The 15,798-nt window shown below is 39.7% G+C and overlaps 1 protein-coding gene across 1 annotated transcript; it reads right to left on the bottom strand.

Annotated features, from left to right (window-relative positions):
* Positions 1-1,546: 1,546 nt before the first annotated feature.
* Positions 1,547-11,445, bottom strand: stk33 (serine/threonine kinase 33). Its single transcript, XM_072381310.1, has 13 exons — positions 11,333-11,445; positions 10,694-10,807; positions 10,460-10,564; positions 10,159-10,297; positions 6,864-6,946; positions 5,637-5,724; positions 4,857-4,932; positions 4,664-4,776; positions 4,470-4,555; positions 4,320-4,392; positions 3,292-3,509; positions 2,673-2,753; positions 1,547-2,400 (listed from the first exon to the last, which is right to left on the bottom strand). Exons 1-13 carry the CDS (start codon positions 11,417-11,419, stop codon positions 2,188-2,190), a joined length of 1,476 nt encoding a protein of 491 aa, XP_072237411.1. The 5' UTR covers positions 11,420-11,445; the 3' UTR covers positions 1,547-2,187.
* Between the last annotated feature and the right edge of the window lie 4,353 nt (positions 11,446-15,798).

Raw genomic sequence — 15,798 nt, 5'->3', positions numbered from 1 at the left:
TTTCCTTTGCCTCCATGCTTTGTCCCAAATTCACGCCCCTAACCTATCCACCATACAGCCTCTCAGCTGCCCCCCCTCCCCCCTCCTCTCCCGCCTCTTTTCTCTGTTGTTTTGGCACAGGGTGCAAAAGTATAACTGGAGGCTAATGTTTGTTGGCAAAAATATGAGCTGACTATACTTCAACACCGTCTGAAGTTTCTGTCAGTATACGTGAAAACACTGATGCGTCCATACTTTCTTGGTGCAGTAAAGGTCGTTATTTTTTCAACCCCAAGGCATATATTAAATGCTTGTGTATTTACTGTATCTCCAGTAATTAATTAAAAATACGGTGCAACACAATGAGGAGCGTATGTTGAAGTCCCATCTCCTCTTGTAAAAAGTGGCCCAAAACAAGGCTGTTCAAAGAGACTTTATGCAAATCCAGTGCGGTAATCTAGAAGGAGGTACAACTAACTACAGAAATAATTGCTGTGTGTTTTTTGTTTTTTAATTTTCTCAAATGATCTGTAAACAGAATTACAAGATGGCACCCAAAAGGAAGTATGTCACTGAATGGACCATCAAAGCATAAACATACAACAGATTAATTGGAGAAACATTACATGGAAATCTCAGGTTTAATGGGCAGTGGCTCAAGCACTCAATTCTAATTACACATCCTCATGCTCAAAATTAGGTAGCTTTAGGTGCAGCACCCTCCTCTCAGATTAACTCCTGGAAATGAACTCAGCAACTAACGACAGCTCCATCTGCTGTTTGTAGCAATCTGAGTAAAGAAGTCATACAGCATGTCAATAATGTTGCAGTAATGTAGCAGGCTTCTTTTTTCCGTTTTGGCAGACGGCTTCAATTAAACGTACCTCACATGTCATTGGTGCACTCTCATGAACTGTACGTTTCATAAAACATATAAAGAAAAAGACAAAAGCAGGCTATATTCTCAACTCCGCACCAAAATAACACAAAGCCTGCGCATGAACACAGGGCCCCATTGCTGGCACTCATTCACTTCAAGATGCAAATGGGTGGATTTGAAATTCACCCTCTGTGTGTTATGCTTGGATACTTTAATGTTGTATCTATGCTGGGGATTATTCTCTCTACAGCAGAAAAACCTGTGCTTGAATGGCAGTGCCCTCAAAGTAGCTCCTGCTGCTTTCAATGGCCTCCAAACGAGATTAGACCCGTGGCTGCCCTCAGTCCCAATCCCCTGCATTCAGATGGAGCGTAACCAGCCTGTGTGACAGTTTTTCTGTTTTGACACTGAGTGGACGCAGTCACTGCATATACAACGTTTTGGAATTGAGAGGTCAGAGCAGAAAAGACTAAATCCCTTTTGTTCCCTTTGGTGTTGTGAAATGATAACCCAGAAAAATCTTTTGTACTCTTTTTTTTTCTGTATTTATTTGTATTATTCTGTATTTTTCCACAAGTGAACATGCAATGATAAAACAATGCTTATAATTGTGTCTTTAAATTTAAAATCTATAACCACCAGTTTCTTACATGGCACTTTTTTTTTTCATTTTCATACAGATATACATATATATACATATATATAGTGTAAATCAAATAGAATATGTAACATGTGAAAGGCAAACAATAACACAACATATAAATAAGGAGATAATAATTACAAGGCATGGTGTCAGCAGTAAGCGGTGGACTAAGTACCAGTTTCATTAAAGAATGAACTGTTCTGAGTAAAGTCTCCCTTTGCTCAACTAATTGCCGTTTCTGAGGAATAAAAGCATCAGTATTCTCTGAAAAATTCCCCTCTATAAAAAGTGCAAATCTACATTTAAGCTGCTTGGTGTTCTCAAACTGGCTGTGTAAAATCAAGCATGTACCCAGCAGTTTACCCCATCTGGGAGGACACCTCAGACCGAGGCCTGTTCATTTGGCACAAGGCAGTGCTTCCGAGGCTGAACCCTCAGGTGCACTGGTTTTGGACTACCTCCAAACTTGCATTCGAGGCTCATTTATTTGTCACTACAGTCACCGCTTAGTTCCTGTCCATGACCATGAAGGCTGCAACATTCAGTGGTCACATTCACATTTCTGCAAAGATTACGGAGCTGCATAATATAGTCAAAACAATAACACAGTACTTTGCAAAAATCAACCACAAGTCCAACTCGAGTGTAGCTTTTTTCTCGCCCACATTTTCTCATGTCATGTGGCTCATTTTTTGGTTTTATTCTGAATAGGTTTTGGTCTCGGCGCTAGCTGCTGGTTTATAGAGGCCAGTCCTACTTTGCAGGAGGAAAAAAGTCTCTGGTCATCTGCCTTACTGGAGTTTGAAGCAGGTTTCTGTCCTGTACCGAGGTCCTTCTTGTCTTGACATCGACGCTTTTTTGCACTCAGCTCTGCGGAGGGTTTTTTACCAGCATGAGACTGCAGGGATGAGATTCATACGCATCTTACATAACTGAATTAACTATGACATTCATGTGTAACAGCTGCATGAAAGCACCTTTATTAACAGCATCTGTAAGAGGAAAATCTGGCACCATCTAGTGGTTGTTAAGCATGACAGGCAATATGAAAGAGCAAAGCCACTGTCAATGTTAAAATTAAATATCAAACATCACGTATAAATAAACGTAAATAGCCATTAAAAAGTAAGTAGTGACTGAATTGAAAAGGATTTGGAGGGATCAACAAACCTGTGAAGTGGACGATGGTCCCGCTGTGTCAGAGCCATTTACCAGATGGACCTGCCGAGGAATGCCCCGACTTTCTTTAGGCTTTATTCAATGATATGAGATGACAAAAAGGGAAACATGAGTGATCTATAACTGGTTTCCATACCCGTACATGACTAACAGTGGAAGAGTACTCTTGTAGTCTCTTGAGAACTGACATTCAGATTAAACAACTGAAATGACTTGTTACTGGTATGAATGAAACGACAAATAAAGAACTTAGAACTTATCAGTAACTGTACAAAAAATGTCTATATGAGCACTCCCAAAATTCTTATGCACTTATAACTGCCAACTGCGTGTAAAAAGAGAAAAGCAGAACAAAAACTACCAATTATGATGATGAAAATGTGAAAATTGCAATCAGCTTTGTAAACACTGTTTTGCTTCAAGTACTAATTTATCTATTTGAGTCCAAATTAAAGAGCAATCATTACCACACAAGGTAAGCCACGTATTTTCTTTTGTTGTAACAAATAACAGAAAAGAGCTTAAATACATACAGTACGTCAACAGATGAAAAGAGACTGAACTTAAGACTCTTAAGTTAGATTTTAAAAAAAGAAAACGCAAAGGCGGCCGATAGCGAGGACGTTGTGTTGAATCTTACTAAACAGACATAAAGTACCAGTTTGGGGGGCGCTGCAGTGAGGCAGAAACCGTTGTCTTCTTCAGCTCTGAGCTTAGTGTTGCTCCCACGGTTGCTGTCCGTCTCTGTGGAAAGGACCAGGGAGGCCAGGGATGGCTCGAGCATGTCCTCAGAAGAGGTGAGCGGGGATATCTCCTGAGCCTGGGTCCCTGTTGTGAGTGACGTTAAACATTGACATGAAGTAGCTTCTCGCGGTTTTATCTTTTCATAAGTATTAGGAGATAAAAAAGAAACGTTTATCTTAAAGTGTATATTACAATTAATCATTGTTCACACAGTGGCAGTTTGGGTCAAAGCTCTCTTACGGTGAATTGCCAAGCAAGCACAAGATAACCGGATTTGCAAGTTAGACAGATCGACACCATTCTAACACGTTTTATTCATGTCTGTATCTATAGAGCATAAGTATTAGCTCATTTTGTGCATCCTGCATGGCTGTTACTGCCTAACACCCCCTTCAGCTGGTATCACAGCTTATGAGTAGTCTTTTAAGTTTTTGTTTTCACCCATTCTTCCTGCAAAAAGCTTCTTGTTCTGAGACCCTCCAGCCATCTGCCATTCACTGCTCATTTTAAGTTAAGATAACAGCACTTTTAGGGCCGTGGTGAAACTCTCACGTTGCACCTCTACCGACAGTCTGTGGTGATGTCTGACGTTCATTTCTGGATCAATATAATGTTTAAGTAGCCATCCTCATTTTTAGAATGACATGTTTGCTTCTATAAGTCTCATGTACTTAAATTTGTTGCGATTTGCTTCTCTCCAATGAGCAGTTCTCTTAGAAAGTTTGTCAGTTAGTTTTATTAATCAGGACACTTTAAATGTAGAATTTTACCAGCGTAGAAAATAGTCTTTAGGGCGTTTTAAACTACAGCTGGTCATAAAGACAGTCCCAACACTTCATGCTACCACTTAACTCTTTGACTATAAGTTGCAAAGACTTCAAATAATCTTATTACTCTCTTCATTTTCCAGGTAGTGATGCATCATCTCCAGCACAGTGGTCAGGCCAGAAGGCACACTATTGTCGCCCTGTTGGACAAAGCATCCTGTAAGAGCTTGTTATGACTTTAGGTTCATGAATGTAACTAGAGGAATCAGTGCCTTACTGTAATCCAGGGGTTCTCTAGTAGTTGATGTGCGGACATGCGGTAGGCAGGGTCTGCCTTCAGAAGGCAAGTCAGTAGATATTTTGCTGTTGAGATAGACTCAAGCCAGTTAACGAATGAGTAACAATGTAAACGGAGCACGACATTTGTACTGTTTTGCATTCATGTACATGTGAGTGAAGATAAGCCGTCACCTGCATCACTGACTGAGGCCCAGATGGGTTGAGTAAATCTAACTTCTTTATTCAAAATCTTCTCAAGCAGGTTTTCCTTCGTTTTGGAAACAAACGGAGGTTCCCCACACAGCCTACAGGGACACAAGCTCAGACATGTGTATAGTACTGCTATGCATACATTTGCAAAGATATTACATGTGTGTTTACTTACAGCATAAACATGATGACTCCTATGCTCCACACATCACACCAGTGGCTATAACCACGACCACTCATCATTTCAGGTGCTGCAAATAACACATGCACGGATGTATGGTTTACTTTCTCAGAGGTACAGAAACCTGGCAACGAGGTACAACTTAAATCAAGTTTAGATCACTCCTGGTGCTGTTTAGCTCCTTTTAAAAAGCAAATACCATGTTTGGGGTATCATCCTTTATCAGCACATTACACAAAAATATTTGTTTGCTTCAAGCACAGGAGACAAACGATACATGTAGCGGGAAGTCAGATTCACAGCTGGTGGCAGTAATGAGCCGTAAAAAGGTAGCAATGCATCAGTAAAACTGAAGAAGAAAACTAAACTGGGGCAATGCCTTTACTTTTTCACAAAAAAGTAGAACATACTCATATGCAGCTACTTTTAAGCATTCAGTTCCTAAAGTATAACTGTTCAGATTCAGCATCTCACCACATGCATTGTGTGTATCTTTGACGACTATAAAACATGCTGAACGTATTTTACTCTCAAAAAAACAAGGACAAGTGGCTTGACCAGCCCATGGTCAGCACATGTTGTTTGTGAGGCCCCGTCTTTCTGGTTGGAAACGTTGCCCAGTGACTCACTTGCATTAAACGCAAGCATTGCATTGCAGGAAAACAACAACAGGTGCTCTTGAGTGATAAGTTCATCTAGTGCAAACAGATAATTCACACACTGTGGTCATTTGTGTGGTGGACTGCCATAGTGTGTGAGATACAGGTGACATACCCATATATATGAGAGTCCCACAGGCCTCCGTCATCATGTTCTCAATCCCTACACCACCCGGCTTCACCGACAAGCCAAAGTCTGCCACCTCAGTTGAGAAAACATTTTTTTTTAAATAAAGGTGATACAAATATATATGTCTGCAAATCTACTGCTCTGGTGCTGGCAATAACACGTGCAGAACTTTTGAAGTGAAATACAGACGCAAAGAAACTCTGAGGCTCACACAAATCCGTAAATTTGCAAAAGGCTATTGCTTTATTGCAAAAGTAAAAGAAAAACGAAATAAAACACTAACATTTGTAAAATTAAAACATTTAGACACCGTAAGCATGTTAACCGAAATCGTACAAAATCAAAGCTCAAAGCAAGATTAATGCATTCAGATAATACGACTGGAGTTTGGATCATTCGGAACATGTTTGCACTCAGGTAGACTCAAATGAGCCAAGGTGCAGGTTATCGTTTTTGTAAAAACAATAAAGTTGAGGTGTATATCAATAGAGCCGCATTACCAATAAAACAGCTCTATTCACACGTTTTTCAGTTTCTTTTGTCAGACAGCTGAACAAGCTGAGATTGAAAATCAGCCCATTAAGACTATGTCAACTCACCGTCACTTAAAGCATTTCCAGAGTGTCGCTCTGCTCTAATAAAATCCAATCTTATAACCATCGTCTCGTCTAAGACAATCAGCATTCAGGTGACTTAAAGACAAAGTCTATGCAGGGAATTCAGTCACATGAATTCTTACATGTACAACAGTATTTTGAACGTTTTCTCACACAGTCCACACTGTTAGTTAATAACTCAATTCCCCTGTTGTCCAAATAAACCATGACAGTGGTTAAATGAAGTGGCCGAGTGGAGCTGTAACGGTAGCTCGTCTTGACTATGCATGCAACTGTGCTATGGAAGGGGTATTTGTGTGTGCAAGAAAAAATAATTAAGTGAAACAGACAGTCGTATTTATGCTATGGCTTTGCCTTCTTTTCGCTAACACACCAGCGAGCTGGCTCATCGTTAGTTTACACAGTTTTGTGTCTCTTTGTGAAGATGAACTATAAAGGAAGACCAGAGGGAGTCTGTTATCTTGAGGCATATTTAAAGCCTTTTATCAACTATCAAGGAGACAGTGCGTGAGGAAGAAGTGTCCAACTAAGGCTTCTACTCAGTCTGGCAGAGAATGCAGGCAGTGATGAAAAGTTTTTTGTGTCATCGTTTTACCTTGATATCGATCCTGCCGTCATCCTCATCAAGAGAATTTTTAACAAGAATGTTCTCAAGTTTCAAGTCTCGGTGCACTATATCTGTAGGATGCAAAGAGGAGAACCTTTTACACCAGCGCAATAGTAGTATTCATTGTGTGAGAAATTCATATTTACAGGATTAGATGTTGTTATCAATATTTACATGATGGCTCATCACAGTAAAACCACTGATGCTAATCTCACAGCTCACATCTCCTCAGGAAATGTTCAATAGCGACCGTAAGGTTTAACAAACTGGTAGTTTCTGTGTTAGGTCAGCTCCTGTTCAATATTAAATGCGACTAAGACAACAGACAGTAAAGTGATCCGTAGCAGTCTACCGTTCCATCAGAGTTGAGTAATAAAGAGGACTTATGTTCCCACAGGGATTAATAAAGACGAACTTAACGAAACAGCATCTTGGACTCAGCCTCTGGAACAGGCGTGTTCTGAATTGTCAAATGACAAAAGAATATTGCACCCTTTATCTGTGGATGTTTTTTGATTGATTTTATTGAGTGCTCTGACTGCACTTTTCCTCAGCAACCTGTTATAAGATGTAATATTAGCAGTGCATTAAAGGCAAGATAAATGAGACAAACTGGTGCACACAAAACAAACAAATATTTTTTTTAACTTTGTTGTCGTCCCTCCAGACATACACTGTGTTTGTATGGTGACCTTGAGTGTAGGGAAAGGTGCCCATAAATAAAATGTGTTATTATTATTATTATTATTATTATTATCCATCCATCCATCCATTTTCTATAACCACTTAATTCGTCGGTCGGGTCGCAGGGGGCTGGAGCCTATCCCAGCGGTCATTGGGCGAGAGGCGGGGTGCACCCTGGACAGGTCGCCAGTATTATTATACTATCATCATTGTTAAAAAGAGTGTCAAATAAAACTGTAAAATAACTTCAATTAGGACATATAAAGGGGAATTTATCAAAGAATAAAAGTGGAAATATGAATATTTAATTCATTTTTCCATTGCCTTTTCTACTTTTATTGTAATTTAACAATTTCTGCTTTGTTTTTGCCATTTCACGGTTGGCTTTGATATGACCGTTTCTGTACAGCTTTAACTTTTCCTCCGTTAAGTTTGCCATTTTGGATCATTTTGGCTTTAACTATTTCTCAATCACTTTTGTTTTAGTCCAGGGATGTCCTCGAGGGCCGCTGTCCTGCAGGTTTTTAGATGTTTCCCTGATTCAGATCAATGCATCATTAGCAGGCTTGTGCAGAACTTAACAGATGCTAACTAATCAGGTGCTGTCGTCTTTCTTATTTGTCAATTGCTTTTCCCATTTCCCCACTCAGTGCACTTGCCAACCACTAGTTTTGAACCAACAACCTGTAGCTTATAAGTAAGTAAAGCTAACCATTCCACTTTTTCTATTACTTGACCAACTGACCCAGGATGGTTGTTAAATCCTTGCACATATGAATTCTTCCTTCCACTAACAATAATTTGGTAGCGTGGACAACAGGCTATAACACAGTCTTATAGAGTGGAGAAACAGGGTTTGCTTCATCTTCATGTGTAGTCAGGCTTTAGAGAGAGCTGCTGAATAGACGAAGGTAAAGCAATGTGGAAATTTTGGAGAAAAAAAATTAATTATTTAAACAAATAAAGGAAATTGCACAGAACAAAAATATTTCCAAATCCATCTGTTTCATTAATTTTCCCCTGTATTTCCACACTCATTCTATCATTAATTCCTCATTATATTTCCTCTTTCGGTTTCCTATTCTTTCACACATTTATTCTTTTTTTGTGGCACTCCTTTCATTCCGTAATTTTTCTTAATCTATTTGAGATTAATTTTCTTCCATAATTCCCATTTTCTCAAAGCTTGCTGGCAGCTAAACTCTGAATTTTCATATTCATAAAGGCAAAAATGGTCCACATTTTCAATAAGAGTCAAAAACTTAATGTACAAGTCAATTCTAGACTGCAGTGGTTGTATTTACTGTACATGGATAAGTCAATAAGAACACTTCGGTCTTAGGAGTGTCAGCGCCACTGTGCTTGTTTGGGACTGCTCTGGACTTCCCTCCAGGACTGTTTTCAGGGGAGAAAAAAGCACCTACATCACCTCATCAGCCTGGAGGGTCCAGTACCACACTGAAAACAGAGAGGCTGCGAGGGGCTACTGGGAGACCATTCCTTTTATTGCTTGTGTTACCTTGTGCCTGCCCTGGATTTCTGCAGTAGAGTAAAAAACTATTCTTCCTGTTGTTACCAGCGAGCATTAGTTTTGACCTCAAACATCAGCTTAGCCAAAGGTTGGGTAAGAACTGCTGGATGTGATCAATTATAGATGAAGCTTTTAAAAAAAAACAATAGAAAAAACTTGATAATCTGAGTAAACCTGAGAATCTTTAATTTGATTCATTTGACCAAAAAAAAAGGCTTTGTTTTCCTTTTTGCATATTATCGATCTCTGTAAGAGATTAGGACAGCAGATTCAGGGAAATTCAATGGTAAATAATCTGTGTTTCAGCCTAGCTTCTTGTAAATTATTCATTAGTCAGTTGTAATGATCAAAGATTTTGACCAAACTTTCATAATGACTGAAAGCCATGATAGTACGGAATTGATAAATGAAAGGCACAAAGTATGAAAAATCACTGGGTGTTGCACTAGAGCAGCAGAATATGTCTGAAAGCAAACTGAGCAAAAGGAAAAGTTAAATCTGAGCCCTTTAAACAATTCATTAATCTCTCTTTGATGGGAAATCTAGAGCAATTAGGACTCTGGTCTTCTCACTCTGTATATGGAAGGCCTTTTTGGTAGATGCACCAAGTTTATTCAGTGGAGGAAGGAACTAGAAATTCCCTCTCTAAATAACTGCACAGCAGCGACCCACGTGCACTAGCATGTAGCCAGACCGGCAAAACACAGAAGCTCGGATTAAAACATAGGCAGAGGGAGAGTGAATGTGCTCCTCAGCATAACTGATGCTACAATGCCCTGTCTCCATCAAACAAATGCATGTTTACAGGGTTAGCAGGTCGATCCCTACCCCTCCACAAGCTTAAGTGTCCTCATGAAAGACGTTGAGCCTTAAGACGCTCCCGATGGCAGACTAGTTCCCTACTTGGTGTGTGAGTGTTGTATATGAAGAAATACATTAAAAAGGGGCTCTGTGGAACCAGCTAGGGTTAGAAGGAGCTTTACAAGATCAGATCAATTGCTATTTATACTAAAACTTTTGTATGCAAGACAACTTTTAACATAACATGAAAGTGTGCACAGAATTTACCTCTTTTATGAAGGTAAACAACAGCATCAGCTAAACAAGAGATTACATGTCTTGTCTCATCCTCTGTAAAGAACGTTTTTTGTTGCAGCAGCTGCTTCAGATCCCCTCCTTTGCAACACTCAGTGACCAAATAAATCATCTAGAGACAAGAAGAGAAATACAGTTCATTTGTGTGCTTGTTGGTAGAAATATAAGCAGAGCTATAAAATAGTAGGATATTACGGTGCGTTACATGCTGAACATTTACTAACTAATTTCATTAACACTTAAAGTTAGTCATTTAAAGGACTGAGACTCTTACCACAGCTGTGCTGTAGATTGCCTCAAGATGTATTATGTGAGCATGATTCACTTGTTTAAGAATGTTTATTTCGTTATCCACCATCTCAACCATCGTACTTCCTGCCTGATGGGACAGAAAGTTGAATCACAGCAGCATTTCTTTCTCTTATTACATGGGTCTCTCTCTTATTAATGCACTTTTTATCGCATCTTATCAAATCAGGCGTCCCAGCAGGATGCCAAATTCACTCACCGCTGGTCTGCAAACCTCCTTAATAGCCCATTTTGTCTGTGTCTCAATGTGGGTGGCTTCATATACAGCTCCAAAGCTGCCTTGACCCAGTTTTCTTCCAAATTCATACATTTCCTGTGGGGATCGACAAGAAAGAAAACATTAATACGTTTGTAATTTACAGTTGCTCAATGTCATCAACTTCCCCAGAGCTTTTGTGTAAAAACCTCAGGAATCATCTCGGTGTTATTGTTCAAAAATAAAATGTCCTAACATCTGTATGGTGAAGTACATCCTAATTTGAAGTCCCCTGGTAAGACTAAAAGTTTTCTGGTCTCATGAGCTGCAGAATATAGTATTTTTAATCAAGTTACAAATGATTAAGTTGCTGCGGCAGTTCGTTCAATCTCAGGTCTAATTAACTTGATTATTATCTGTGTGCATGCAAGACTGAGCACTGGCTGCTTTGGATTTAGCAAAAGGGAGCAGTCAAATTCCCTAATGAAAGGGGGCTATGTAGCAGAAAAGTGCAGTTTGGACCTCTTCTGGTGCGCATTATGTGTACTATGAAGGTCACCTGTGACTATTTGTAAATTGCTCAGTGAAGGCCCCACAGCAGCACGAGGACGGTAGACAATCTTATACGGAAGCTCTCCATACCCTGAGATCTGCATCATTTTTCAGGCGTATAACAGGCACGTCCCTCTCCAATGCAGTGGTACTGGTCCGCGTGGGCACCTGGTTCATGTCTAGTCCAATAACATCTGCTTATGTCATCTACAGATGGAAGGAGAGGGCAATAATTATTTATCTGAAACCAGGCTGTAGAAACACAGACATGTCCATAACAAAAAGAATAAGAATTCTATTTATTTAGCAAACAATTTACATTTCCATCACAGTTATTTCAGCAAATGCATGAGGTCATTGAAACCGATTTTATTTGTTTCTTTTTCTATACTTGTTTGTTAAAGACCAACACATTTTTTTTAATACAGCTGTAATGCCGTGTAAGTTTGAAACCCCGTTTGAATTGTCTATATTACTCTAAATATGTCACTTTTGATGGTAGCAGATTTTCACGCAACCTGTAAAAGCAGACGTCCAATATACATACTGGGAAAAAAAATATTATACCTCATTATTATGCGTTGAGGAAAATGATCCAATATTACATGTCTGCGAGTGGTGTAAATTTGTCACCTGCAGCATTAGCAGTTCATTAGAAGCAGATGGGGCTTTCAGTTAGTGGGATGGCAACGAGGAGTGACTGAGTGTCCTGTTTTTCCAAAGATCATGGAGCCATCAAATCTGATCTTAACAACAGGAGGTAGGAGGCAAATCATGGCACAAAGTAGACTTACAAGAATTTTCAGAACATGGAGAGTTGCTGATTTTTCATCAGGATGAAAAAGGTCACAGAATCTTCTCTAAAGACAAATGAACTCCACTGCTCTTCAGTCAGACTCTCCCACAAACATCACTTACGAAGCAAGAGAGCACACAAAACGTCTCACCAAATAATTGTTCAAGAAGAATAAAGTTCATGGGTTGGAATGGTCAAATCCAGACTTAAATCAAATAGAAGTGTTGGCCAGCAGTAAAAGAGGATACTAAAAAGCAGAGATTCTCATACGTTTCCCTCTCACACATATGTTAAATGATTAAATATAATATGTATGTTTCATTTGTTTAGCCTAATTATACATATCCTCTTATTTGAGCAGAAATATAAAAGATATATAAAAGCACCTAAAATGCAATCAGGTCTACAGACTTTCGAGCAACACTATGTAAACATATTTTTTTACATCTGTGAATAAAGGCCAGACCTTTAACAATCTCCAAACATGACATAAACAGACATTTCCCCCACTTCTTCATCACCCAAATTGCTGTAATCTTTAACCGTTTTACCCCAATCAGTCCTGGACAATTACAACATGATTCCAAAACCCAAATACAGTAGACATTATCTTTGTTGAGATTATCTCTGGAAAACCATAATTGGTGTGTAGAATTACTATTCTAACCTGTCACTTTTTCATTGTTGCTTCATAACCAAACTGCTGTCTTTGTCTGAGCCCGTATTCACTTTTTAAGCACAATATAGCCATCTTGAAAAACAGTCTCTGAAGCCAAATTAAATGTAAAGCAATTATCAAGTGATGACTAGGAGCGATGAAGTGGATCCACCACACGCACAGCAATTAATTATTAACAAGGAAGCTGTGTCTTTAACCTCTTCACTCTGATGCATTATTTTAGCCCTGACAGGGCTCTCATAACAGGCCTGTCTCTCCCATTATCTCCTATTTTCTAATCAAAACGATTGTGACAGCCTCTGGAAATTCCAATCACTTCAATCAGAGCTCATTTGTGGAAGACAGAGGCATGTGATGAGTGTATCACTGAGGAATTGAGTTGACTAGAAAAGGGTCTCGCGTGCCTCAGGTGTCTCCCTGCTAGCGGTGCCTGGGTGTTGCCCCCAAATCTCAGATGAAAAGGAAATGGGATACTGGGGTCAGGTTAGAGTAAGAAGCCTGACCTGAAGACACGTCACCCAGACACACGTTTTAAGTTGCTTTAGGCCTGTAGTGCACATCTGCACCCTTCAGATCTGTCTTTCTACATCTCCAGAGCTCATACAGCAGGTCAAAACACTAAAATAAATACATTTCTTACTTGTTCTCCTTCTTCATTTGTATTTTAGCATACAGCACAATCAACCACAATGAAAAACTCAACCAAAACAAAATGATAGAATGCAATTGTCTCTGATAAAAGCTCAAAGTTTTTTTTTCACCATTAGTAAGGAAATTCCCAAAGAGAGTTGATCAAAACGAGCCCAGAGATCCTGCTATTTTTGCCAAATCCCACCACCTTTCGCCGGACCTGCCTCAAATTAGGCTCAAGAGTTGCTAATGGACAAAGCCGTGATCATTTAGTGGCTTGCAAAACACTGGCAGTTGTGTTTGTTTGATGGCAAAATTGCTGGGAACACAATTGGGATTTAAACCACTCAACTGTGGTGGGTAAGAATTTTGCCCCTGTGCCACCTGTGCACCTAAAATGCTTTCCATTAAGGATGCATTTTCTTTCCCGGTACCTGTATACTAATAATGTGCAATTTTAAAAACTCCCCGAAGGACCAAGTCTGGAGTGCTTGTGTTCCATTTTCTGGACTTGATTAAGAAAACATTAGAGTCTGGCCAGATTCTCTGTATGGTTCTCTTTTATTTTGTCTGGACATAGACACAGAATTGGCACAAGTACTATTTAAAATAATAACAAAGTAGCATGCATGGCAGAAATTACAGAAACAATTTCAAAACGAAATGGCCTTTGTTCACCCACAGACACACTGAAAGGCAAGCAGACATCAGTACTCTGCACAGCCCAGGAGACACAGGCTGACGTCCACCTTTTACACTGTCTTTGTCTCGTCTCCATTTTCAGCAGGAAGTAATTAGAGCCAATGGTTCATCGCAGGTCAAGTCCATACTCGTCTCACCTCTCCATCATTTTGTCAGACAGCAATTTTTGGCTTTTTTACACTGGTGTGGATAAATATACACAGCACACAATGGCTGCAAGTGTTGGGGGATGTTGTTAAACAAATAGGCACACAAAGTCAATGTCACTTTGGAACAAAGACAGCGGGGACACACATGGGATAGATAACTCTGATCTTGTGTAACTTTTCTCCCCTCAAACCTGCTTGTCTTTCATTAACTCAAGGTAATGTGTATTTACTCTATCTCATATCCTCAGTGTCAATAAGACTGCAGTAAGGAATCTAAACTTTCTCAAAACCTAGGTTCAGGCTACACAATTAGTCAGTGTTGTCCAATAGTTAAATATTTGTTCTGAGCCTGCGACGTGTCATCAAGCCTCACAAATCCAGTCATCACTCGGCAGACAGCGACTGGTGACATGTAGATTTGCTCTTGATCTTGGGCATTCGTCACCCACCTCCAAAACTTGGTGACTATTTCAAAATAAAACTTAAAATGTTGTGGTGCGAAATGGGCTTAATTGCATGAACATGTAGTATGAAAATATTGCCTCGATTTTGGGACAAAATAATAAACAGTTACCAATTTCTTTTTACGTTTTATAAACTCAAAAGTTAATATATGAATTAGCTATTATTATCTGTAATGAGATGATGGAAGATACGTTATTTGCAGCTATAGACTGTATACAAAAGATGTTGTTGTAATGCTAGTGTCCTAAAGAGCAATATCACTGATGGCCAATAGAAGCTGGCTCCAAAACATCTCTGGCGCCAGTGGAATCCCATTAAAAAAACCATGAACTTCTCTCATTAAATACAAAGTTAGTTTTTTTTTCCCCACTGTCCATAATGGTGTAATTAGCTAGATTCCCCCTTTTGTGATCATGGTGCTGGTGACCCTTCTGAAACTAATTCCATACTTCCAAACATACACTGTATTATATTCACTCACACAAATAATTGAATTCAGGTGTTCCAATCACTTCCATGGCCACTGGTATATAAATTCAAGCATTTAGGCATGCAAACTGCTTCTACAAACACGGGAGGCCACGTAAAATGATAGAGCGGGGTCAGCATATGCTGAGGTGCATAGTGCACAGAGGTCAGTCGCTACAGACCTCCAAACTTCATGTGGCATTCAGATTAGCTCAGAAACAGTGCGTAGAGAGCTTCATGGAACGGGTTTCTATGGCTGAGCAGCTGCAACCAAGCCATACATCACCAAGTGCAATGCAAAACGTGTGATGCAGTTCTGTAAAGCACACCACGGCTAGACTCTAGAGCAGTGGAGACACATTCTCTGGAGTGATGAATCACGCTTCTCCATCTGGCAATCTGATGGATGAGTCTGGGTTTGGAGGTTGCCAGGACAATGGTACTTCTCTGACTGTATTGTGCTAAGTATAAAGTTTGGTGGAGGGGGGATTATGATGTGGGGTTGTTGTTCAGGAGCTGGGCCCTTTAGTTCCAATGAAAAGAACTCTGAATGCTTCAGCATACCAAGAGATTTTGGACAATTTCATGCTCCCAACGTTGTGGAAACAGTTTGGGGATGGTCCCTTCCTGTTCCAACATGACTGCGCACCAGTGCACAAAGCAAGGT

This window comes from Leuresthes tenuis, unplaced genomic scaffold, assembly GCF_036924035.1.
Source record: "Leuresthes tenuis unplaced genomic scaffold, fLeuTen1.0.hap1 SCAF_2, whole genome shotgun sequence".
Classification (NCBI taxonomy): Eukaryota; Metazoa; Chordata; class Actinopteri; order Atheriniformes; family Atherinopsidae; genus Leuresthes; species Leuresthes tenuis.
The sequence above is the reverse complement of the archived record's forward strand: the minus strand, read 5'-3'. Positions and strand labels throughout refer to the sequence as shown.

Excerpts from the sequence above, each read along its gene's own strand:
- stk33 (XM_072381310.1), bottom strand. The coding sequence starts at position 11,419 with ATGAACCAGGTGCCCACGCGGACCAGTACCACTGCATTGGAGAGGGAC. Across the intron at positions 4,556-4,663 it reads GGCCTCAGTCAGTGATGCAG|CAAAATATCTACTGACTTGC; the intron begins GTGACGGCTTAT and ends CTATCTCAACAG. Across the intron at positions 2,401-2,672 it reads GACCATCGTCCACTTCACAG|TCTCATGCTGGTAAAAAACC; the intron begins GTTTGTTGATCC and ends TCATCCCTGCAG.